General features: G+C 38.2%; 1 protein-coding gene across 6 annotated transcripts in view; it reads left to right on the forward strand.

Moving 5' to 3' along the window:
• The window catches only part of usp9 (ubiquitin specific peptidase 9), a 54,186-nt gene extending 34,971 nt beyond the window's left edge, over window positions 1–19,215 (forward strand). For 2 of the 6 annotated variants that reach the window (XM_052148871.1, XM_052148872.1), the window contains exons 32-47: window positions 4,094–4,284; window positions 4,428–4,601; window positions 4,704–4,845; window positions 4,941–5,144; window positions 8,506–9,064; window positions 9,537–9,660; window positions 9,948–10,173; window positions 11,021–11,150; window positions 11,256–11,441; window positions 12,183–12,403; window positions 12,697–12,785; window positions 13,068–13,224; window positions 13,330–13,542; window positions 15,114–15,221; window positions 16,066–16,161; window positions 17,504–19,215. In XM_052148871.1, the coding sequence (XP_052004831.1) occupies window positions 4,094–4,284; window positions 4,428–4,601; window positions 4,704–4,845; window positions 4,941–5,144; window positions 8,506–9,064; window positions 9,537–9,660; window positions 9,948–10,173; window positions 11,021–11,150; window positions 11,256–11,441; window positions 12,183–12,403; window positions 12,697–12,785; window positions 13,068–13,224; window positions 13,330–13,542; window positions 15,114–15,221; window positions 16,066–16,161; window positions 17,504–17,641 (2,958 nt within the window). In that variant the 3' untranslated portion in view covers window positions 17,642–19,215. The remainder of the gene's footprint in view (window positions 1–4,093; window positions 4,285–4,427; window positions 4,602–4,703; window positions 4,846–4,940; window positions 5,145–8,505; window positions 9,065–9,536; window positions 9,661–9,947; window positions 10,174–11,020; window positions 11,151–11,255; window positions 11,442–12,182; window positions 12,404–12,696; window positions 12,786–13,067; window positions 13,225–13,329; window positions 13,543–15,113; window positions 15,222–16,065; window positions 16,162–17,503) is intronic. The other 4 variants (XM_052148875.1, XM_052148876.1, XM_052148873.1 and 1 more) reach the window with 3 other exon arrangements.
• Window positions 19,216–19,654: the final 439 nt, after the last annotated feature.

The raw sequence follows: 19,654 nt of genomic DNA on the forward strand, positions 1-19,654 counted from the left end.
ACCACAAATACAAAAAATATACTTCTACTTTAAGGTAATATGTACACACATACTGTATATGCAAAAGGTAGGCCAAAACGTAACTTACACACTGTAACATCCAGAAATTCACATTCTAGATGAGCTCAAAATTGAAGACTGGCAGCATGAGGTGGTCATAATGTGATCCATCCCTAAAACCTCTAACTCCACTTGAGGCGCATGTGTCAAGGTGTCAGCTAACACATTGTTTAATAATCAAATTATAAGGCTTTAAGAAAATATCCCATTTTATTAGTCGTTGACTTGGACTCTGCAACGAATTAAGAAATGTCATGGGATTATGATCATAAATAATGGCAACTGGAACCCCTCCCCCACATAAACACAAAATGTTGAATGGCCCAGATTAAAGCAAGTGCTTCTTTTTCAATAACGGAATAGCTCAACTGGTAAGAATTAAACTTGCTTGAAAAATACCTCACTGGATGATCAACACCATCCTCGTGAGTTTGAAGAGCTGCTCCTGCTCCAACCTGGCTCGCATCAACCTAAATCTTAAATGTTTGACCAATCTGTGTTGCTGCCAGTATGGGAGCAGCAGGCAGCAGTAATTTCATGTTTTTAAATGCTTGTCAACTAGGAGACCACTCAAACTTAATAACCTTTATTTTACCAGGAAAGAAGACTCACTGAGATTAAAATCTCTTTTTCGGGAGTGTCCTGGCCAAGATAAGCGGCCAAGTTAACCTAACTCTAAAATGTTAGTTAAAGGACAAACCACCGATTAAAAATGATTACTCCTTATTTCCAAGGATGATGCATTTATTAAAGGAATGACATCATGTTAGATATTTTACTCATGTACTTGTTCTTGTTAAAATGATCCGATACTTCACGTCATACAACTGAGTAGAACTGCTGTTGTGCAAGCTGCTGAACAGAGTTTATTGAGGGTGCACAGAGACATGCGAACCAATCATACTCTTCCAGAACGTCCCCTGTAGCACTGGGAAGTGTAATTAATTGGTTTATTCTGATATTTTGTTGAAACAACATACTGTAATGTAGAAGAGAGTGCTGAAACACTCGCACATCTAGTGCAATAATTTTTATAAAATTAAAATCATATTTGTAATGCAAGTAACAACAGAACAGAAGTTATAATTGTATAGCTATAAAGAATAATTCCTTGCTTTTCTTCATAAAGTGAGAATATAATCTGATTCTGATTATTGTGATGGGTCACACCGAACACTCAGTAGCAGATCTATGTTATTTGCCATGCCACTGAATGGATGTCAAAAAGATAATAATCGGAATAAATTAGGATAATATTTTGTATATCATGCATCACTTTTCCATTATAAGAGTTCTTTGTGAGTGAAATCCCCTTTCCTTTATTTACAAGAATGGCCTACACAAGCATACCATAGAGCACATTATGATTTAAAACTTGCATAAAATTAAGTGTACAGTATAAAGATTATGCATAGTGGCAATCTAGTAGCTTCTAGCCATTTTTTTTAATTATTACAGCGATGCTGGCTGCGGCACCTTTTTTTTTTTTTTCTGCATTTGGCCCCCTGAAAAATTGAGGCATGCTGTCCCGGAAGACATTTTATTTACATTTTAAAGTTAAATGCCTCAATCTGGTGCATTTTGAGAGCAAAATTAAGAAGCAAAATTATCATATGTTTTCTTTACTCTTAAATGTCCCGCTATATCACCATGCCCCAGATGGAGGACAACATCTCTAAAGTTCACTAGAACAACAAATTGAACAAGTGACTCATCCCCGCAGTCTTCTATCAGAGAAAGCCACTTAGGCAAGAGCACTCAGTCCTTAATGAAATAACCATTTGCCGCACTCTCTACATCCTCCAGTGCTAGGCTTTCAACCCAGGACCCGGGTTTAACAAATGTAAGCGGTCCGCAAATCCAGGTGTATTTATATCACAATCAGAAGATAATTTAGCCTTCGATTGCATGACGACACAAGATGCTAGGCCATGCACATCCTCAACAACCGGATCAGAAAGCAGAGATTAGGTAACGATAGATGAGGGTGATGGGTCCGGCCACACATGCCCACCTGACAAATTCTTACCCAAAATCCCCTCCCCTGGCAATGAGGGGCGAACACCATTAGTCACTTCCTTATTTACTAACTTGGACTGTAAAACCATGTTATGCTACGGAACAGACAACGTCTGAAGTGTGATTCCCAGAATCAAAATATCTCAACACACTTGAGATTGGAGAGAACGGTAATTCCAATTCCAACATAAGGGACACCGGTATCCCTCAGAATTTTAACTGCTATGCGCTTGGTTCCTCCATGCAGAGAAATGAAGCCTTCAGTAATAATGAAGCATAACCAGGATTTTGTACAATTTTGGATAAATTTTTTCTTGAAAACTTTTGGTATGCTCTGACGTCTTTCCAGGACATGCAATGGAATGCATATTTCCAGTCAATAAAACAAGTGTGGATGAATTAGCGGATCTCAGACACGACCTTTTGAGAAGCTCCTCGATCATTTCTTTGCAAGCGTTGAAAATTAGGATTATACTTTTCACTTCCCTGGCAGTAATAACAATCCTGTTTTTGTTAAAACTAATTCTTCAGCCAGCGCTGCAGTACTAGGCTTATTTTCATTAATATACACTGCAATATAATCAGGGACAATATTTTTAAGCTGCTCTGTAATGATCATTTCACGCAATTCATGAAAAGTGTGTATGTTAGACGTTGCACACCAGCAATCAAAATAAGTATTTAACTCTCTCGTAACCTGTGTTTTTCTCCCTTTCTCCAAGTTTGAAAACATTGCTGATAGGCTTCCGAAACTAACTCAAAAGCTTTAAGGACAGCTGACCTTTATATAATCTATTCTTCTAATGAAAGGGCAGTATATGCTTCCTTGGCCTTACCCACTATCTCAGACTGGAGCATGACCGTTCTGTCAGCTCCAGACCAACCAAAACCACAGTGTCCCTCTCGTTAAATGCAAGCAACAGTTTTAAATTATTACATTTACATGATCTGTACTGATATCTACCGGCCCAATCAGGAGATAACTTCCTTTCAGCTTTAAACTTTTACTGATACTCCTGATTCTTTCATTCTATCTCTATTTTTTGATTGTTGAATTATTTCAAATTCAATTTCCTGCTGTTGTACCAAAACATAAATTTGACATTTTTCCAATTCAATTTCACATTCTCTCATTTTCCTCTCGTGAGACTGCTGCATCTGTGGTTTATTTTAAGAGGACTTAAGTGTGCAAACCTAATGAGCATTGCTCCTCAAAGATCTTTTAGCACCTGATTTTTTTCACAGTGTATAGAAATAACAATAGGAATGCCAAGGGAATAGCTCAGGTGGAGGGGTGTGGCTTCTAATTTCCCAGTATAATTAAGCTCCCGTATGCCCCTCATTAATAGTTCTTAAATCTGTTGCACCTGTTGTCCTAGAAGCACGCACAGTAGATTGTTCCAAGAAAGTTTGACTCTTACCATGTCTTTATTGTCTGTCGGTTAGTCAGCGTGTTTTAATGCACAAGCACAAAGCTGATAATTATCACAAATCGACTTATTAAAACAAAAATGACAGCATGTATGAGATTTATAATCCTCAAATTACTCTGCTTTTGACATCAAAATGTAGACAGGCATGCGCACAACACTTGCACACATTGGATAAGGAAACAAGAACACAGGAAAAGGCGTTTAAATGGGTAATGGACAAAAGTCTACCAACTCTTCTTAAACCGTTTTGACCTTATCCTGATTCAAGAACAACAATTAAGGCATTTACAGTGCCACACACTTTGTCAGATTATTAAGCATAATAGGTTTAAGAATGTGCATGAAAACATGCTCATTGTTATAGGATGATATTATTGGTTACCGTAAATATTTTGAGCTGCCTGGTGATTATGATCATCCTCTCTCAGTACCAAATGAGTGACAAATCCAGCCATCTCTGGGGCATAAATGCCATGTAGGGATTGCCTGGAGCTGAGGGCATACTTGCTGAACACTTGTGTTCTTAAACTCTGATTAAAATAGAGCTCTTTCTAAAACTCTTGCTAATTCTAATTCTACAGACTAATGTGGATCCCAGGGATGAGGTCTTTGGTTATCAGCAACAGTTTGAAGACAAACCTTCTCTCAGTAAGTCTGAGGACAGGAAGGAATATAATATTGGGATTCTACGGCAGCTGCAGGTCATCTTTGGACACTTGGCTTCCTCCCGATTGCAGTACTATGTGCCCAGGGGTTTCTGGAAGCAATTTCGGTAAATTCTGTTTTATGTAGTGTACTTTGTAATCTACCAGTTTCATTTGTTTTAAGACTAGTTGACAAGAGCTGAGGACTTTTCAGGAAATCCAGTCAAAGTAGCCTTTGATTAGACCGCTCTGTTCATCTTTCTCTCTGCAGGTTATGGGGTGAACCAGTCAATTTGAGAGAGCAGCATGATGCCCTGGAGTTCTTTAACTCGCTTGTAGACAGCTTGGATGAGGCTCTGAAAGCACTGGGCCACCCTGCCATGCTGAGCAAAGTGCTGGGCGGCTCCTTTGCTGATCAGAAAATCTGTCAGGGCTGCCCTCACAGGTACATTGGAAATCTAATACTGTCATTTGTTGGGACTTTTTAGTTATTTGCCCATCTAGACTTTGGTGTTCTAATGAAACGCATCGTATTGTCTATTCTCAGATATGAATGCGAGGAATCGTTTACAACTTTGAATGTAGATATCAGGAACCATCAAAATCTCCTTGATTCTATGGAGCAGTATGTGAAAGGGGACTTGCTTGAGGGTGCAAATGCCTATCACTGTGAAAAATGCAACAAGAAGGTGTGCAAACTGTCTTGATTTCTTGATTATATCTTTTGTGCTTGATTAATGGAATGTCGGGTTATACTTAAAGTGCTAATGTGGATTCATGGCAGGTGGACACTGTGAAGCGTTTACTCATTAAGAAGCTGCCTCCGGTTCTGGCCATACAGCTGAAACGCTTTGATTATGACTGGGAACGAGAGTGCGCCATCAAGTTCAATGACTACTTTGAGTTCCCGCGGGAGTTGGATATGGAACCCTACACAGTAGCTGGAGTAGCTAAGCTGGAGGGATCTGATGTGCACCCAGAAAATCAGGTATGTATTAATTATATTTAACTTTTCCATTTTACTGACTGTAGAGAGGCATTATAGCTTTATAAAAATTATAATTATCTAATATTACTTCTTTTTTTTAAATAGTTAATTTGTTTGTTATATTAAACGTTTTGTTATAGTTACATTTTTAGCATTGGTGTCTTTGTTATATTGTTGTTGCTTCTGTTTTCTAAAAGCAATAAGCCACAAGAGGCCATCCATTACAGTGATTTCTATTTCAGCTCACAGCTGCTTCATATTGCCATCCTCCACCCCTAACTGTAAATACTTAGCATTAGAGTTCGAACGTTGTGGATTTGGCTGATAACGATAACTAAGATGGTGAGAGAGGCCGGTAAACGATTCATCCGACAATAGTTTATGAAATTGATTTATAGAATGCCAAAAAATTTATTATTCTTTCCTTACTATGACTGGCACAGACAAAGAGTCCTAAATGAATAAAATCCCAGATGTAGTTAATTGTTCAACCAAAATAACAAGAAAGAAATTGAGATTTGGAACATATTGTGGGAATTTTCTTTATTATAAATAAGCCAGATACGCAGCTGGGACTCTTATTTTGAAATGATGTAATGTTGAAAACTATCAGCATAGATTTTTCCAAAAAGAAACTATTGGCACCAATTAATCGGTAAAACCGATATATCGGTCTACCTCTACCTTGCATGGATAGGATGGCAAAATAAATAGGCTTATACATTTTTAATTTGCATCTGTCACTTGGTGTCTTTTTTTTTTATTTTGACAGAACTTTTTTATAAATGATGATAATAATAAAGGATTATTCTTTTTTTAATAAAAAGGGGGTAATTAGTTGCTGGGTACTTCTTTCAGATTCTCAAAATATGACAGAATGGGTTCCCATTTTGAATAAAACCTTTCCACTGATCCTCTCAAAGTAAATTAGATTTTTTTGAAATGCATCACATCTTCCAGCCAAGATGCCGGTGATGGAGAAGTGGTGGATTTCCAGCACTATAAAATTCTCCAATGAGCCAGCAGAGATATAAAAGCAATAATTTCACTTATATTTGTAAAGTTATATTTATTGGATTATTCTGCGTTCCAAACATGGCTATTAGGGGACACGGCCTGAATGTTACTCCAAGAGCTTCACAAATGGTTTTAAAAATCAATGCACAGTAGTTACCTAGACCAGAGCAGGACAAAACATATGTGCCAGATTTGCTGGAGAAAAAGAGCATTACATGCAATGTCTGCCCCAGGATATATTACGGTGAGCCTAGCCTTACTTAAATGAACCATATACAGAACTTTAAAGTGTATGAGCCCTAGTCTAGCAGAGGATGATGAATGGACCCTTTTAAACGGCTCCTTCCAATAGGCCTCCGATAACTCTAAACCCAGTTCATCTTCCCATCTGGATTTGATCTTATCCAGGCTATATTCTTTAAAAGACATGAGCTGAGAGTACAATATGGAGATTATCCCCTTATTACTGAATTTAAGAGTAAAGTTATCCATAACTGAGGTGGGTGGAAGGTCAGGAAAGACAAGGAAATTGACCTTGACAAAATGATGAATCTGAAGAAATCTAAAGATGTGGTTATTTGGGAGGTCATACATTCTGAAAAGATTGTCAAAGCTTTTAAATAAACCATTGGTATACAAATTTTAAAACGCATCAAACCTCTTTCTACCCACTGCTTGGATACTAGGTTCAATGTAGAGAGGGTGAAATAAATGATTTAAATAGGGCCCAGAATTGACACTGATGTAAATTTATAGTGATAATGGAACTGATTTAAAATCATATATATATATATATATATATATATATATATACACACTCACCTAAAGGATTATTAGGAACACCTGTTCAATTTCTCATTAATGCAATTATCTAATCAACCAATCACATGGCAATTGCTTCAATGCATTTAGGGGTGTGGTCCTGGTCAAGACAATCTCCTGAACTCCAAACGGAATGTCAGAATGGGAAAGAAAGGTGATTTAAGCAATTTTGAGCGTGACATGGTTGTTGGTGCCAGACGGGCCGGTCTGAGTATTTCACAATTTGCTCAGTTACTGGGATTTTCACGCACAACCATTTCTAGGGTTTACAAAGAATGGTGTGAAAAGGGAAAAACATCCAGTATGCGGCAGTCCTGTGGGCGAAAATGCCTTGTTGATGCTAGAGGTCAGAGGAGAATGGGCCGACTGATTCAAGCTGATAGAAGAGCAACTTTGCCTCAAATAACCACTCGTTACAACCGAGGTGTGCAGCAAAGCATTTGTGAAGCCACAACATGCACAACCTTGAGGCGGATGGGCTACAACAGCAGAAGACCCCACCGGGTACCACTCATCTCCACTACAAATAGGAAAAAGAGGCTACAATTTGCAAGAGCTCACCAAAATTGGAGCAAAAAGGAGTAAAATTGGAGTAAAAATGTTGCCTGGTCTGATGAGTCTCGATTTCATTTGAGACATTCAGATGGTAGAGTCAGAATTTGGCATAAACCGAATGAGAACATGGATACATCATGCCTTGTTACCACTGTGCAGGCTGGTGGTGGTGGTGTAATGGTGTGGGGGATGTTTTCTTGGCACACTTTAGGCCCCTTAGTGCAATTGGGCATCGTTTAAATGGCACGGCCTACCTGAGCATTGTTTCTGACCATGTCCATCCCTTTATGGCCACCATGTACCCATCCTCTGATGGCTACTTCCAGCAGGATAATGCACCATGTCACAAAGCTCTAATCATTTCAAATTGGTTTCTTGAACATGACAATGAGTTCACTGTACTAAAATGGCCCCCACAGTCACCAGATCTCAACCCAATAGAGCATCTTTGGGATGTGGTGGAATGGGAGCTTCGTGCCCTGGATGTGCATCCCACAAATCTCCATCAACTGCAAGATGCTATCCTATCAATATGGGCCAACATTTCTAAAGAATGCTTTCAGCACCTTGTTGAATCAATGCCACGTAGAATTAAGGCAGTTCTGAAGGCTAAAGGGGTCAAACACAGTATTAGTATGGTGTTCCTAATAATCCTTTAGGTGAGTGAGTGTGTGTGTGTGTGTGTATGTGTAATATATATATATATATATATATATATATATATATATATATATATATATATATATATATATATATATATATATATATATATATATATATATATATATATATATATATATATATAATATAGTATAATTATTCTGGGGTGAAACCACTATCTATATTTATAAACAATTTCACCAGCTTTGAATATCTTGACTTGCAGTTTACAAGTTATCTAAATTTGATTACTAATACTTTTGGTCTCTTAACGTAGCTAGAGTTTTTAAATGGCTCTTTATGGCAGCAGGTGGTCCAGCAGAACGAGCCGTTAGAGCCGGAGCCCCCTTGCAGCTCTCGATATCGTTTGGTGGGAGTGCTGGTCCACTCAGGCCAGGCCAGTGGAGGTCACTACTACTCCTACATCATTCAGAGGAATGGCATTGGAGGTGAGGGAGAGAGGAACCGCTGGTACAAGTTTGACGACGGTGACGTCACCGAGTGCAAGATGGATGATGACGAGGAGATGAAGAACCAGTGCTTTGGAGGAGAGTACATGGGTGAGGTCTTCGACCATATGATGAAGCGCATGTCCTACAGACGACAGAAGCGCTGGTGGAACGCATACATCCTCTTTTACGAGCGCATTGACACACTCGACAAGGACAGTGAGTTGGTGAAGTACATCACTGAGCTTTCAGTGACCAGCAGACCTCACCAAGTAAAGATGCCCTCTGCTATCGAACGCAGCGTACGCAAACAGAACGTGCAGTTCATGCACAATCGTATGCAGTACAGCTTGGAGTACTTCCAGTTCATCAGGAAACTGCTGACCTGTAATAGTGTCTACTTGAACTCACCACCAGGTAAATCCACCCATTGGAATTGCTCTGTTCTGTTGTGGTAGAAATTGTAGCAATTAAAGGTTTGATATATTACAGGGTATTTAAGAAACCATTAAAAATGTAAAACTCTATTAATAGAAAAATGAGAGACAACGTATCTGCTGCAGAAAACTGCACCTTGGCCTGCATTTGAAGTTAATATGTGCCCATAAATTATTTAGCACCTCTTTCCCAGTTTATCTGCATTTAAAATGTAGCTTTTAGCTAAACCATCAATGTTGCAGACTAACAGCCTGGATTAAGTCTTTGTTTGTTTTGGGAATGGACATTTTTAAATTTACCATATTTGCTGCAGAGTAATTAATTCTAAGAGATGACATTTTCAAATAAACCATTCAAGAGCACAACACCTTGTGATATTTTAGAGCAATAATGTTCTTGCATTCTTATCTATCAGTAGTTTGTGAACCTGAGTTTTCTTTGTGGCTGTTAGGTCAAGACCACCTTTTGCCTGAAGCTGAAGAAATGGCCATGATTAGTATACAGCTCGCTGCTAGGTTTCTCTTCAGTACTGGATTCCACACCAAGAAAATAGTCCGTGGCCCTGCTAGCGATTGGTAAGTGTATTTTTTGGGTGCATAATGGTGTTAATGAGAGTTCTTCAATAGTTAGTAGAACCTTGTTCATCAATGTATAACCGGTCCTGCTCGACCCGCTCCGAACTGGGTTTGAACTTGCACCTCTGGCATGGGAGGCAGGTGCGCTAACATGGAGGCTAAAGGCTACAGCCTCTAGCGCCAATCTCTAGTGCTCCTCTTGAGGCTAGAGGAGTGAGGTTTACACTTGGCTATTACCTTAAAGCTGGCTCCCATTACAAATGCATTCAATGACCTTTCTATTTCAGGTATGATGCTCTATGCATCTTGCTTCGACACAGTAAGAATGTGCGCTACTGGTTTGCACATAACGTCCTCTTCGCATATCCAAACCGCTTCTCGGAGTACCTGCTCGAATGCCCCAGTGCTGAGGTTCGAGGGGCCTTCTCCAAACTCATAGTATTCATTGCACATTTCTCCCTGCAAGATGGACCCTGCCCTTCACCAATTGCCTCACCTGGACCTTCAAGTCAGGTAAGACTTGTAAGCTAGTTTTCCGTGAAAGGGATGTGCTAAACTACATTCTCAATATTGACTAGTCATAAATTGTCTGAACTGAATTGCTGATTAATCGGTCTTAAAGGGATAGTTAACTTTCTTTTGCAGAACACAAGTAAAGCTTTTTAGAAGACAATCTAAGCTCTGTAGGTCCATATCCTTGGGCAAGTGAATGTGCTTTTTGGAACATCAAAATATTTGCACCCAAAGGCAGCATAAAAGCAATCCATACAACTCCAATGTTTTAATCTATATTTTCAGAAGCGATATAATTGGTTTGGGTGAGAAACGGATCAATATTGAAGTCCTTTTTTTGCAAGAAATTCTTCTACCTTCCCAGTAGGGGGCGTTATGCATGAAGAATGTGAAAGGGAAAGTTAAAGTGGTGATTGACTGAGCAGGGAGGATAATTTACGGTAAAGTTGACTTAAATATTGGTCTGTTTGTCACCCACACCTATCAAATCCCTTCTGAAGACATTGATTTAACCACTGGAGTCTTATGGATTACTTTTATGGTGACTTATGTGATTTTTGGAGCTTCAGCATTTTGGCATCCATTCACTTACATTGTATGGATCAAAAGAGCTGAGAAATTCTTCTAATAATCTTCATTTGATTTCATCAGATGAAAGAAATTAATATGCATCTGGGATGGCATAAGGTTTAGTAAATGATGAGAGAATATTCAGTTTTAGGATAACTAATCTTTTAAGGAAGCCCAGTATATTTTGGCTCCACAAGGGGTCTGTTTATTGTCCAGCTTTAATTCATTTCTGCCTCTATAAGTTCCCATTTATATTTCCTTTTGTTTTTTGTTTTAGGGTTGTGATAATTTGAGTTTAAGTGAACATCTTTTACGTGCTGTGCTCAATCTGCTGAGAAGGGAAGTGTCTGAGCATGGCCGTCATCTACAGCAGTACTTTAACCTTTTCGTCATGTATGCCAATCTTGGTAAGGGCCTCACACCACCGTTCAGGTTTTCATCCATAAAGACTTAAAAGCTACCGTAGTTATCTTCTGTGCTTTCCCGTCTGACTCCTTTATTCTGCCCGTCAGGCTTGGCAGAGAAGACGCAGCTATTGAAGCTTGGGGTACCAGCCACCTTCATGCTTGTGGCCCTAGACGAGGGGCCGGGGCCTCCCATTAAGTACCAGTACGCTGAGCTGGGAAAGCTCTACACTGTTGTATCCCAGCTGGTTCGCTGCTGTGACATAACATCTCGTATGCAGTCCTCAATTAATGGTAAGAATTTTGCTATAGAGCCAAACCTTTTTATTTTGATAGTGTTTTTAGGCTTCTTTAAACTGCAGTGCCCAATGACGATACTCATCCTTGCTCAGGATTTACTGACTGACACACAGCCATCTCCAGGCATGAGTGCCAGGTTGGCATTGCTTGGAGCTGAGGGCATTTACAGAGAAATAATTTGAGCTGCACCAGTATTCATCTTATTGTTATCAGCTCAATACACCCTTAAATATGTGGGTATCATTAAATATGTCATTCCTTTCTGTTTAGAGCAGTTAATTTGTTTTGAGAGCATTTGCATGTACAACAAAACAGATAACTAACAAAAGTCTGCCCATTTGTTAAAACGATTAAAAGGTACTGTCTAGTTCATCCAAAAATGTTAATTCTCATTTACTCTCCCTGTTGTTGTTTCAAGCATGTTTCACTTTGTCGATTTATTGATTTGCAAGCAAATGCAATGCAAAGATGCAATTTCTATGTTGATGTCACATGTAAATAGACATGTGTAACAAGCTGACAGAACACTGATTAATGTGAAAATTGATTAATTAAAAAGTTAAATAAGGGTAAAGTGTAAATCAGGTAAAGATATTGCATGTAAACACACTCCTTTACAAAGTTACTTGTCCCATCCTATTGCCTAGCCAAAGATTCTGCCAAAATCACCATCCAGAAAAAAGGTAACTTTAACACATCTTGACTTTCCCCATTTTTTTTATTATTATTATTTAGGTAACCCTCCCTTGACAAACCCATATGGTGACCCCAACATCACAGCTCCCATCATGCCTCTGCAACAGCTGGTGGTGGACATTTTATTTGTGCGCACCAGTTATGTCAAGAAGATTATTGAGGATTGTAGTAACTCTGAGGACACCATCAAACTGCTGAGATTCTGCTGTTGGGAGAACCCTCAGTTTTCCTCCACTGTGCTTAGTGAACTACTGTGGCAGGTGAGACAGATCACCAGCCGTATGTTAGGCTGGTGGCACACTAAAATTTCTTTCTGTCCTTGGATTGTTGCTTCTCAAATTTTTTTTACCCCTATGAAGGTAAATCTTTTTAAAATATCTGACATTTTCAGATGGCAAAATTGTTGCAAAAACTCCCATTGTGTTTGCATTCTCTTTTTAAAAAAAAAAAAAAAAAAGGGGGATATGGGTCTGATTTCAGTATCTTTCTAATCTGTAAATTGTTCATTTTATGATTGTGTGAAGATGCAAATTAACTTTGTGTTTTTGTGTAGGTGGCATATTCATATACATATGAGTTAAGACCTTACTTGGACTTGCTACTTCAGATCCTGTTTATTGAAGATTCATGGCAGACTCACAGGTCAGTCTACCTTTTTCACTGTTACTTACTGTTTAGCAAATGCCTTTTTATATATAAACCAACTTAAATTACTGTTAGAGTCGTACTGTAACACTGGAGCAACCTGGAACACTTGATAAGAGAACAATGTAACCATTGAAACCATGGAGTACAACTGGGGTTGTTTCTTGAAATAGGCCTGTGACATTTGATTTACAGTAGATCCTTAATCTTTAAACCTTTTGACCTACATCACCAGGTGAATAAATATTGTTCTGTTCTTTTTGTTTAATGGTTTGTTAGGATCCACAATGTGCTGAAGGGAATCCCTGATGACCGTGATGGGTTATTTGACACAATTCAACGCTCGAAAAACCACTACCAAAAGAGAGCTTATCAGTGTATCAAATGCATGGTTGCTCTTTTCAGTAACTGCTCAGTGGCCTACCAGATTCTCCAGGTGAGCATGTTATCACACTGGTGATAAGACTGTACTTGGATGGGTTTGTTTTTCATATTATGCAAAAATTGGTCAAGTTTAGCTCTTATGGTTTGTCCATTTCAGAGTAATGGGGATCTAAAGAGGAAGTGGACATGGGCAGTGGAGTGGCTTGGCGATGAGCTAGAACGGAGACCATATGCTGGTAACACCCAATACACATACAACAACTGGTCCCCTCCTGTCCAAAGCAATGAAACTTCCAACGGATACTTCTTGGAACGTTCCCATAGTGCCCGAATGACTTTAGCCAAGGCATGCGAGTTGTGCCCAGAGGAGGTATGTTTGCTCCTGCCACCACTATAAAACTTATAGTAATTTTCCAGGTTTAATACAAGTTAAGCTCAGTCAAAAGAATTTGTGGCATAATGTTGATTGCCACAAAAATACATCTAGACTGGTTCGTCTTTTTTTCTTTTCTTTTCTTTTTTTTTAAAAAACAAAAATCGAGGTTACTGTGAGGCACTTACAATGAATGTGGTCAATATGTTTTGAGGGTTTAAAGGCAGAAAGTTTAAACTCATGGCTTATCAATTTGTAAAATTGGCTATAACTTTACATAGAAAAGGTTAAGCAATTTTATCACACTTTATCACACATCATGTGTCTTTATTTTTGAAATAGTATTTTAATGTTTACGGATTGGCCCCATTCACTTTCATTGTAAGTGCCTCACTGTAACCCAGATTTTTGCTCAAATATTTTCCCCCTCCCCTTTTCTCCCCAATTTGAAATACCCAATTCCCAATGCACTCCAAGTCCTCTTGGTGGCATAGTGACTCACCTCAGTTGCCTCCATGTCTGAGACCGTCAATCCGCTCATCTTATCACGTGGCTTGTTGAGCCCATTACCGCGGAAACATAGCACGTGTGGAGGCTCCACGGCATCCACACACAACTCGCCACGTACCCCACTGGGAGCGAGAACCACATTATAGCAACCACAAGGAGGTTACCCCATGTGACTCTACCCTCCCTAGCAACCGGGCCATTTTGATTGCTTAGGAGACCTGGCTGGAGTCACTCAGCACGCCCTGGATTTGAACTCGTGACTCCAGGGGTGGTAGTCAGCGTCTTTACTCACTGAGCTACCCAGGCCCCCTGCTTTTTTTTTTTTTTTTTTTTTTTTAGGTTTGTTTTTTTTTTTTTTTTAGAAAAGTAGGGTCAAGTCAAAATTCATTTTTGTTGTGATCAACATTATGCAACAAATCCTGTTGATTGTACTTGAATTTAACCTGAAATATTCCTTAAATCTGTTTAAGTACGTTTAGTTTATCAAATGTAGTAGAATATCTGTGCTTCCACCCACTTGCCAGTCATGCCATATATAATTGGCATAATTTGCAATTATGTTTGTAATCTAGATTTTAATCATTCAAACTTCTTACCCCAAAATAGCACTGAAATCTTCTCATGCTATGACTTTGTATTTGTGGGAAAGCACAGAGAAACTAGATGGTTTTCATTGTAAATTTTGAAAGGACACTTTGCTAATGTAGAGATGTTTTACTGCAAAATATTAGCCATATTTAACTATAGGTAGGGCTTTGAGTTTTCGATTTTTCTTTCAGGTTTTCATTTTGTTGTTTCTTAAAGCAACTATAAAATACTGTTAATATTTGCATAAACTAAGTTTCATTATGTTAATGGTTGATTTCATGCCATAGACATTGTTTCAAGCCTTTTTTAAATTTTTTTTATAATTTGCATAACTTTAGTCTTTGCTTCATCCAATTCAGTTTAATAAATGGCAAAATACCAAAAGTGTTACATGTATGAAGCCATAGATGAGTCCACATATGCATAATTTGTTGAAACAGAATGCTTTATTAACTGCCATTTCAAAATAGTGTCACTTAACGAAGCACGAGGTGGCATCTGAAGAGGACGCAGGCCGGAATCCGTCCTCGACACAGCTACTTTTGCCAGGGGAAGTGACAGGCCAGCAGCAACACACCGTAAGACTCGTATGGCCCGATACAGGTGCCATCTGCGTAACTTCTTGATGTTTACAGGGCATGATGTAGTCAGATCCATCTTCCACCTACCTCAAGAACAACTCTGAATCAACCATTATCTCTCATCCTCATCTCAGTGTATCCAAACTGTTTCTTTCTACCCAACTTAATGTGGTAACTAAGTGATCGAAAACTCTAAGCCTTGGCTATAGTGTACTATTGAGTTGCAGGTAATCTTTGTGTCTGGTGCTGTTTTTCATTTTTATTTCTTCCTTTTGAGACGTGTGGGTTGTTTGGAAAATGTGAGATGGTGATTGTTTATAGAAATCTTATGTAATCTTCCTGCATTTCTAAGAAGATTGTATGACTTTTAAAATCAGCTAGTGGTGTTAATCATTCGATTCATTTGCATGGGGAAGGGAGAACACATTTAGCAGTCATGCCACCACTATTATCAGTTCATTCATGGCTTCCTGTGACAAATTTCTGTCTACCGTCTAAAGCTTCCTTCAGATTTACTCAAATTGTTTTCCTAACTAAAGGTGGAAAAGTGTTTGGTGAACTTTGTCTGTTTTATGGTGTCCCCTTGTCTGTAATTGGATTTCACAATATGTTTTAAATTAAAAAGTAATTTACCTTGTTCATCTAAATCAAAGATGCTTCGATTTTTAAAAGAATTCCTGAGTGTTAACATTTTTTAAGCTGCATTTTTAACGCCTTGGCGTGTTATTTCTTAAGATCTTTATAGACCCAAATTTATTTTAGTATAATCCGTTTTTGGATGTGATAAAAATCGTTATTCTGAATTTCCTGTGCTTAACTCCATTTTTGATGGTTGTTTTAGGAACCCGATGAGCAGGAGGCCCTCGATGAACAGGACCCTTCTCCCCCAGAGGATACTACTCTGTACCCCCATTCTCCAGGCACAAAATATCAACAGGTACTAAGCTTCACACACTGCTCTGACTAACCATACTGCAGATATTTACCCTAAGCTTTTCTAAGACCCTCTTAAATGATGAATGAAGTCATTCAAAAGCTTTCAAGAGTTTCCTTTACCGCAAATTCACTTTGTAGTTGTAGTTTTACTGGGATCTTCCAATATTCCCACAGGAAAGGGCACTCAAGATCTTTGTGTAACGTATGTTGTTGGGTTAAACCCTAGATGGCTAGCAGCTTTCTCCCCCATTTACCCCAGTAAGGAACATTTCCATTTGGCAGTTAAACATGTAAACATGGATTAATTAAAAGATGTGAATAGTTCACCCAAAAATTATTTTGTGAATGGTTCACCCTCTAACATTATGTTGTCTTAAACTCGTATGACAAACGAAGATATATTAATGGAGATATGATGTCTTTTTGTCCATACAATGCAACAGTGAATGGTGACACAATTTTCAAGCTCCAAAAGCGCATTGAGGCAGCATAAAAGTAATTCAAACGACATCAGTGGTTTAATCCAATTCTTTTGAAGCGATCCATTGGTTTTGGTTGAGAACAGAACAAAATGCAACTCCTTTACAAACTTATTAGTTATTTTTATTTTTAGACTTTTTTTAGTTATCTGAAATCTGGCCACTGTTTACTTGCATTGTATGGACAAACAGACAGTGTATGCCCATTAAAATATTTTTATTTGGATAAAAGAAAGTTTTGAGTTTGAGATGACATAAGTGTGAGTAAATGTCCTTTTTTGGTGAACTAACTGTATTCCTTTTAATGCGTGCTGTTTTCTTTTAGTTTTAAGAGAAGCTTTCATTTAATTTTGTTGATTTACTTCTATCATACGTGTATATTTTAGTTTCTACTTTAATATCTTAAATAAATTAATATCAGGTAGAGAATGTCATTGGTGATGCCAAGATCATGTGTTTGATTCCCAAAGAACATGCATACTCAGTGCTTTTAAGCTCTTTATGTTACGAGTATTTTTGGGTAACTGTCTGCCAAATTAATGTATAAAATAAGTTAAATCATGCTAAAAAAAACAGTTTAACTAAACATTTAAAGGAATGTTCCGGGTTCAATACAAGTTGAGCTCAATCGACAGCATTTGTGGCATAATGTTGATTACCACAATAAATAATTTCGACTAATTTCAAAATTCCATTGTAAGTGCCTCACTGGAACCAATATACATTTTTTTTAGTTTTTTCAAGAAAAGGAGGGACAAGTCAAAATTCATTTTTGTGGTAATCAACATTATCCCACAAATGTTGTCAATTGAGCTGGACTTATATTTTATATTGTATTCATGTTAAGTATATTGTGTCTTTCAGCAGAACAACCTCCCTCATTTGCAGCCATACACTGGCCCTGCAGCACAGCACGTCAACAACCCTCAGCGTCCAGGGCCACTAGCACAAGAGAACTGGGAGCCCCCTGAGGAAGTGCCACCCAGCCAGACTAAAGACTAACAATATGTTCTTGCACTGTCCTCTATCTGAGTTCTCCGGTGAGATACTCTAATCCAGAGCAAGTCCAGGCCCAACCACGCTGCTCCACTCCAGAGCCTGTGTAACCAGAACATTCAGCTTCCCTCAATTTCTAACCCTGGAGTGGAGTCTCTTCACCGTCTGCTCTGCAGTATTAACTGTCAAAAGTGTAACTTGCAGTAGACTGTGCATATTGTTTCTAATAAAAGGGCCCTGGCGCACTTATCTCATGACAGAAGTGTACATACAATGTTAATGTTTTGACTGTTCAAAATCAACAGCACATGATGCTGTTTTGGGGACTGCAGATTAATGAAAATGGAAAAACAAAACAAAAAAGATGCAAATATGACTGAGTCACAAAAAAAAAATCCCTGTTTTATCCCATACTCTGTAGTAAGGTTTGGGCCGTTTGGGTCATTCTGCTTTTGATCATACATTATATTCATGTCAAAGCTTAACCAGCTATGGCACCTTGTGAGTGGGAGTTGGCCATAGTTTGTGAAGGATGGGATGGTTGGGTGATCTTCATGACGTTTAGTTGATGTGAATGGGGTGATGCAACTTTAATCTGGAAATTCCTATTGCCTTTTTTCTTTTATCTGGTAATAATTCAATAATTTGAAAGGTGTAACCTCTTAGCATGGCTTCACATCAAACTAGCATAGCCAAAAGAAATTGTGCAGTTTCTTTCTCCACAGCTATTTAGAAGAGCTGTTGGTCCCACTTCGTATGCTCCTCTAGATTTGATGTTTTCAAAGCAATGTAAGAAATAAGTGGCTTTACAATTGCAAATGTTCTCTCTGATAAATATTTGGCTGTTGCTTTTTGATTGGATAAATGCTTAGTTTTTGATGATAGGAATTTTAGACAGAACATTTATGCAACAATTTGCTATGCCAGAATGCCTGGAAAATTGGTGGACTGAACTCAGTTTGCCTATTTGTCTCTCCGTGGTTGAAGATTGTGTTAGACAAACCTGGCAATTTAATCAGTCACCTGATTTCATGATCCCTGTTCACATTTGCATACTCAAATAGAGGACTCTTCATTTGGGGAGCATGAACATGAAGCAGGGTTGTACCATAAAATAACTGCTGGTTAGTCATGTTACAACTTCAGTTAGTAAAGTATCTTGGATTAAAGGAGTAAACATCAGTAGATACTGTATGTATTTAATTGGTAACTTGAATGCTTTGTTTTTGTTTTTTGGATTTTGTTGAAAAATACCAAATACTCCTGCAAATGAAAATATTCTGCCCATCATATATTTAAATATTTTGCCGTTTTATTTTATAGAATTTATTTTGTTGTATTTCACTTAAAAAAAAAAATAGAATTTGATTTAAGAGGAACATTTTTGTCCTTGTGTTATTTTTAAAGATTATTGACTGTACGGAGTTCTTCGCCCTGTGTTTTTGCCGACTTTTGTTTTGGCCATGATGTGACGTTGAATTCTGAAGTCACAGTCACAATGTTGACTTTCACTTTGTGAGGTTTTTGTGCACAGAAATGTTAGAGCATTGCACCCTTCAAGAATAAAGAGATGAAAATGTCAGGAAAATGTGTTTGTTTTTAGGATAAAGTTGCAAAACATTTTTTACATGGACCGTTAGAAAACTAGCCAACTTTCAGACCATGAATCATATATTTCCTTGTGTATTAATAATTTTCTTAATAGTTTTCATACAATTCTATTGACTTAAAACAATAGAAGCCTATACAGTAGCCTAGAACCACAAATTACTAAATATTATCACCAAATGTGTATATAGGCCTGAGGCCTGTGTCAAAGGTCTCTTAACGAACTCAGGGTATCAGGATTGCTTTCAGGTTGACAAATTCAAACCAATCCAATCAGGCATAATTGGTACCATGATGTAACTCATCAACTTTCTCCATCAACTCAGGCTTCGATCGATGGATGGGCGGATCGATACTTCCGATACTGATGTTTTATCAAAGATATCGCGTCCGTTTTACTACAGTAATATT

Source organism: Xyrauchen texanus, chromosome 18 (assembly GCF_025860055.1).
Source record: "Xyrauchen texanus isolate HMW12.3.18 chromosome 18, RBS_HiC_50CHRs, whole genome shotgun sequence".
NCBI classification, from domain to species: domain Eukaryota; kingdom Metazoa; phylum Chordata; class Actinopteri; order Cypriniformes; family Catostomidae; genus Xyrauchen; species Xyrauchen texanus.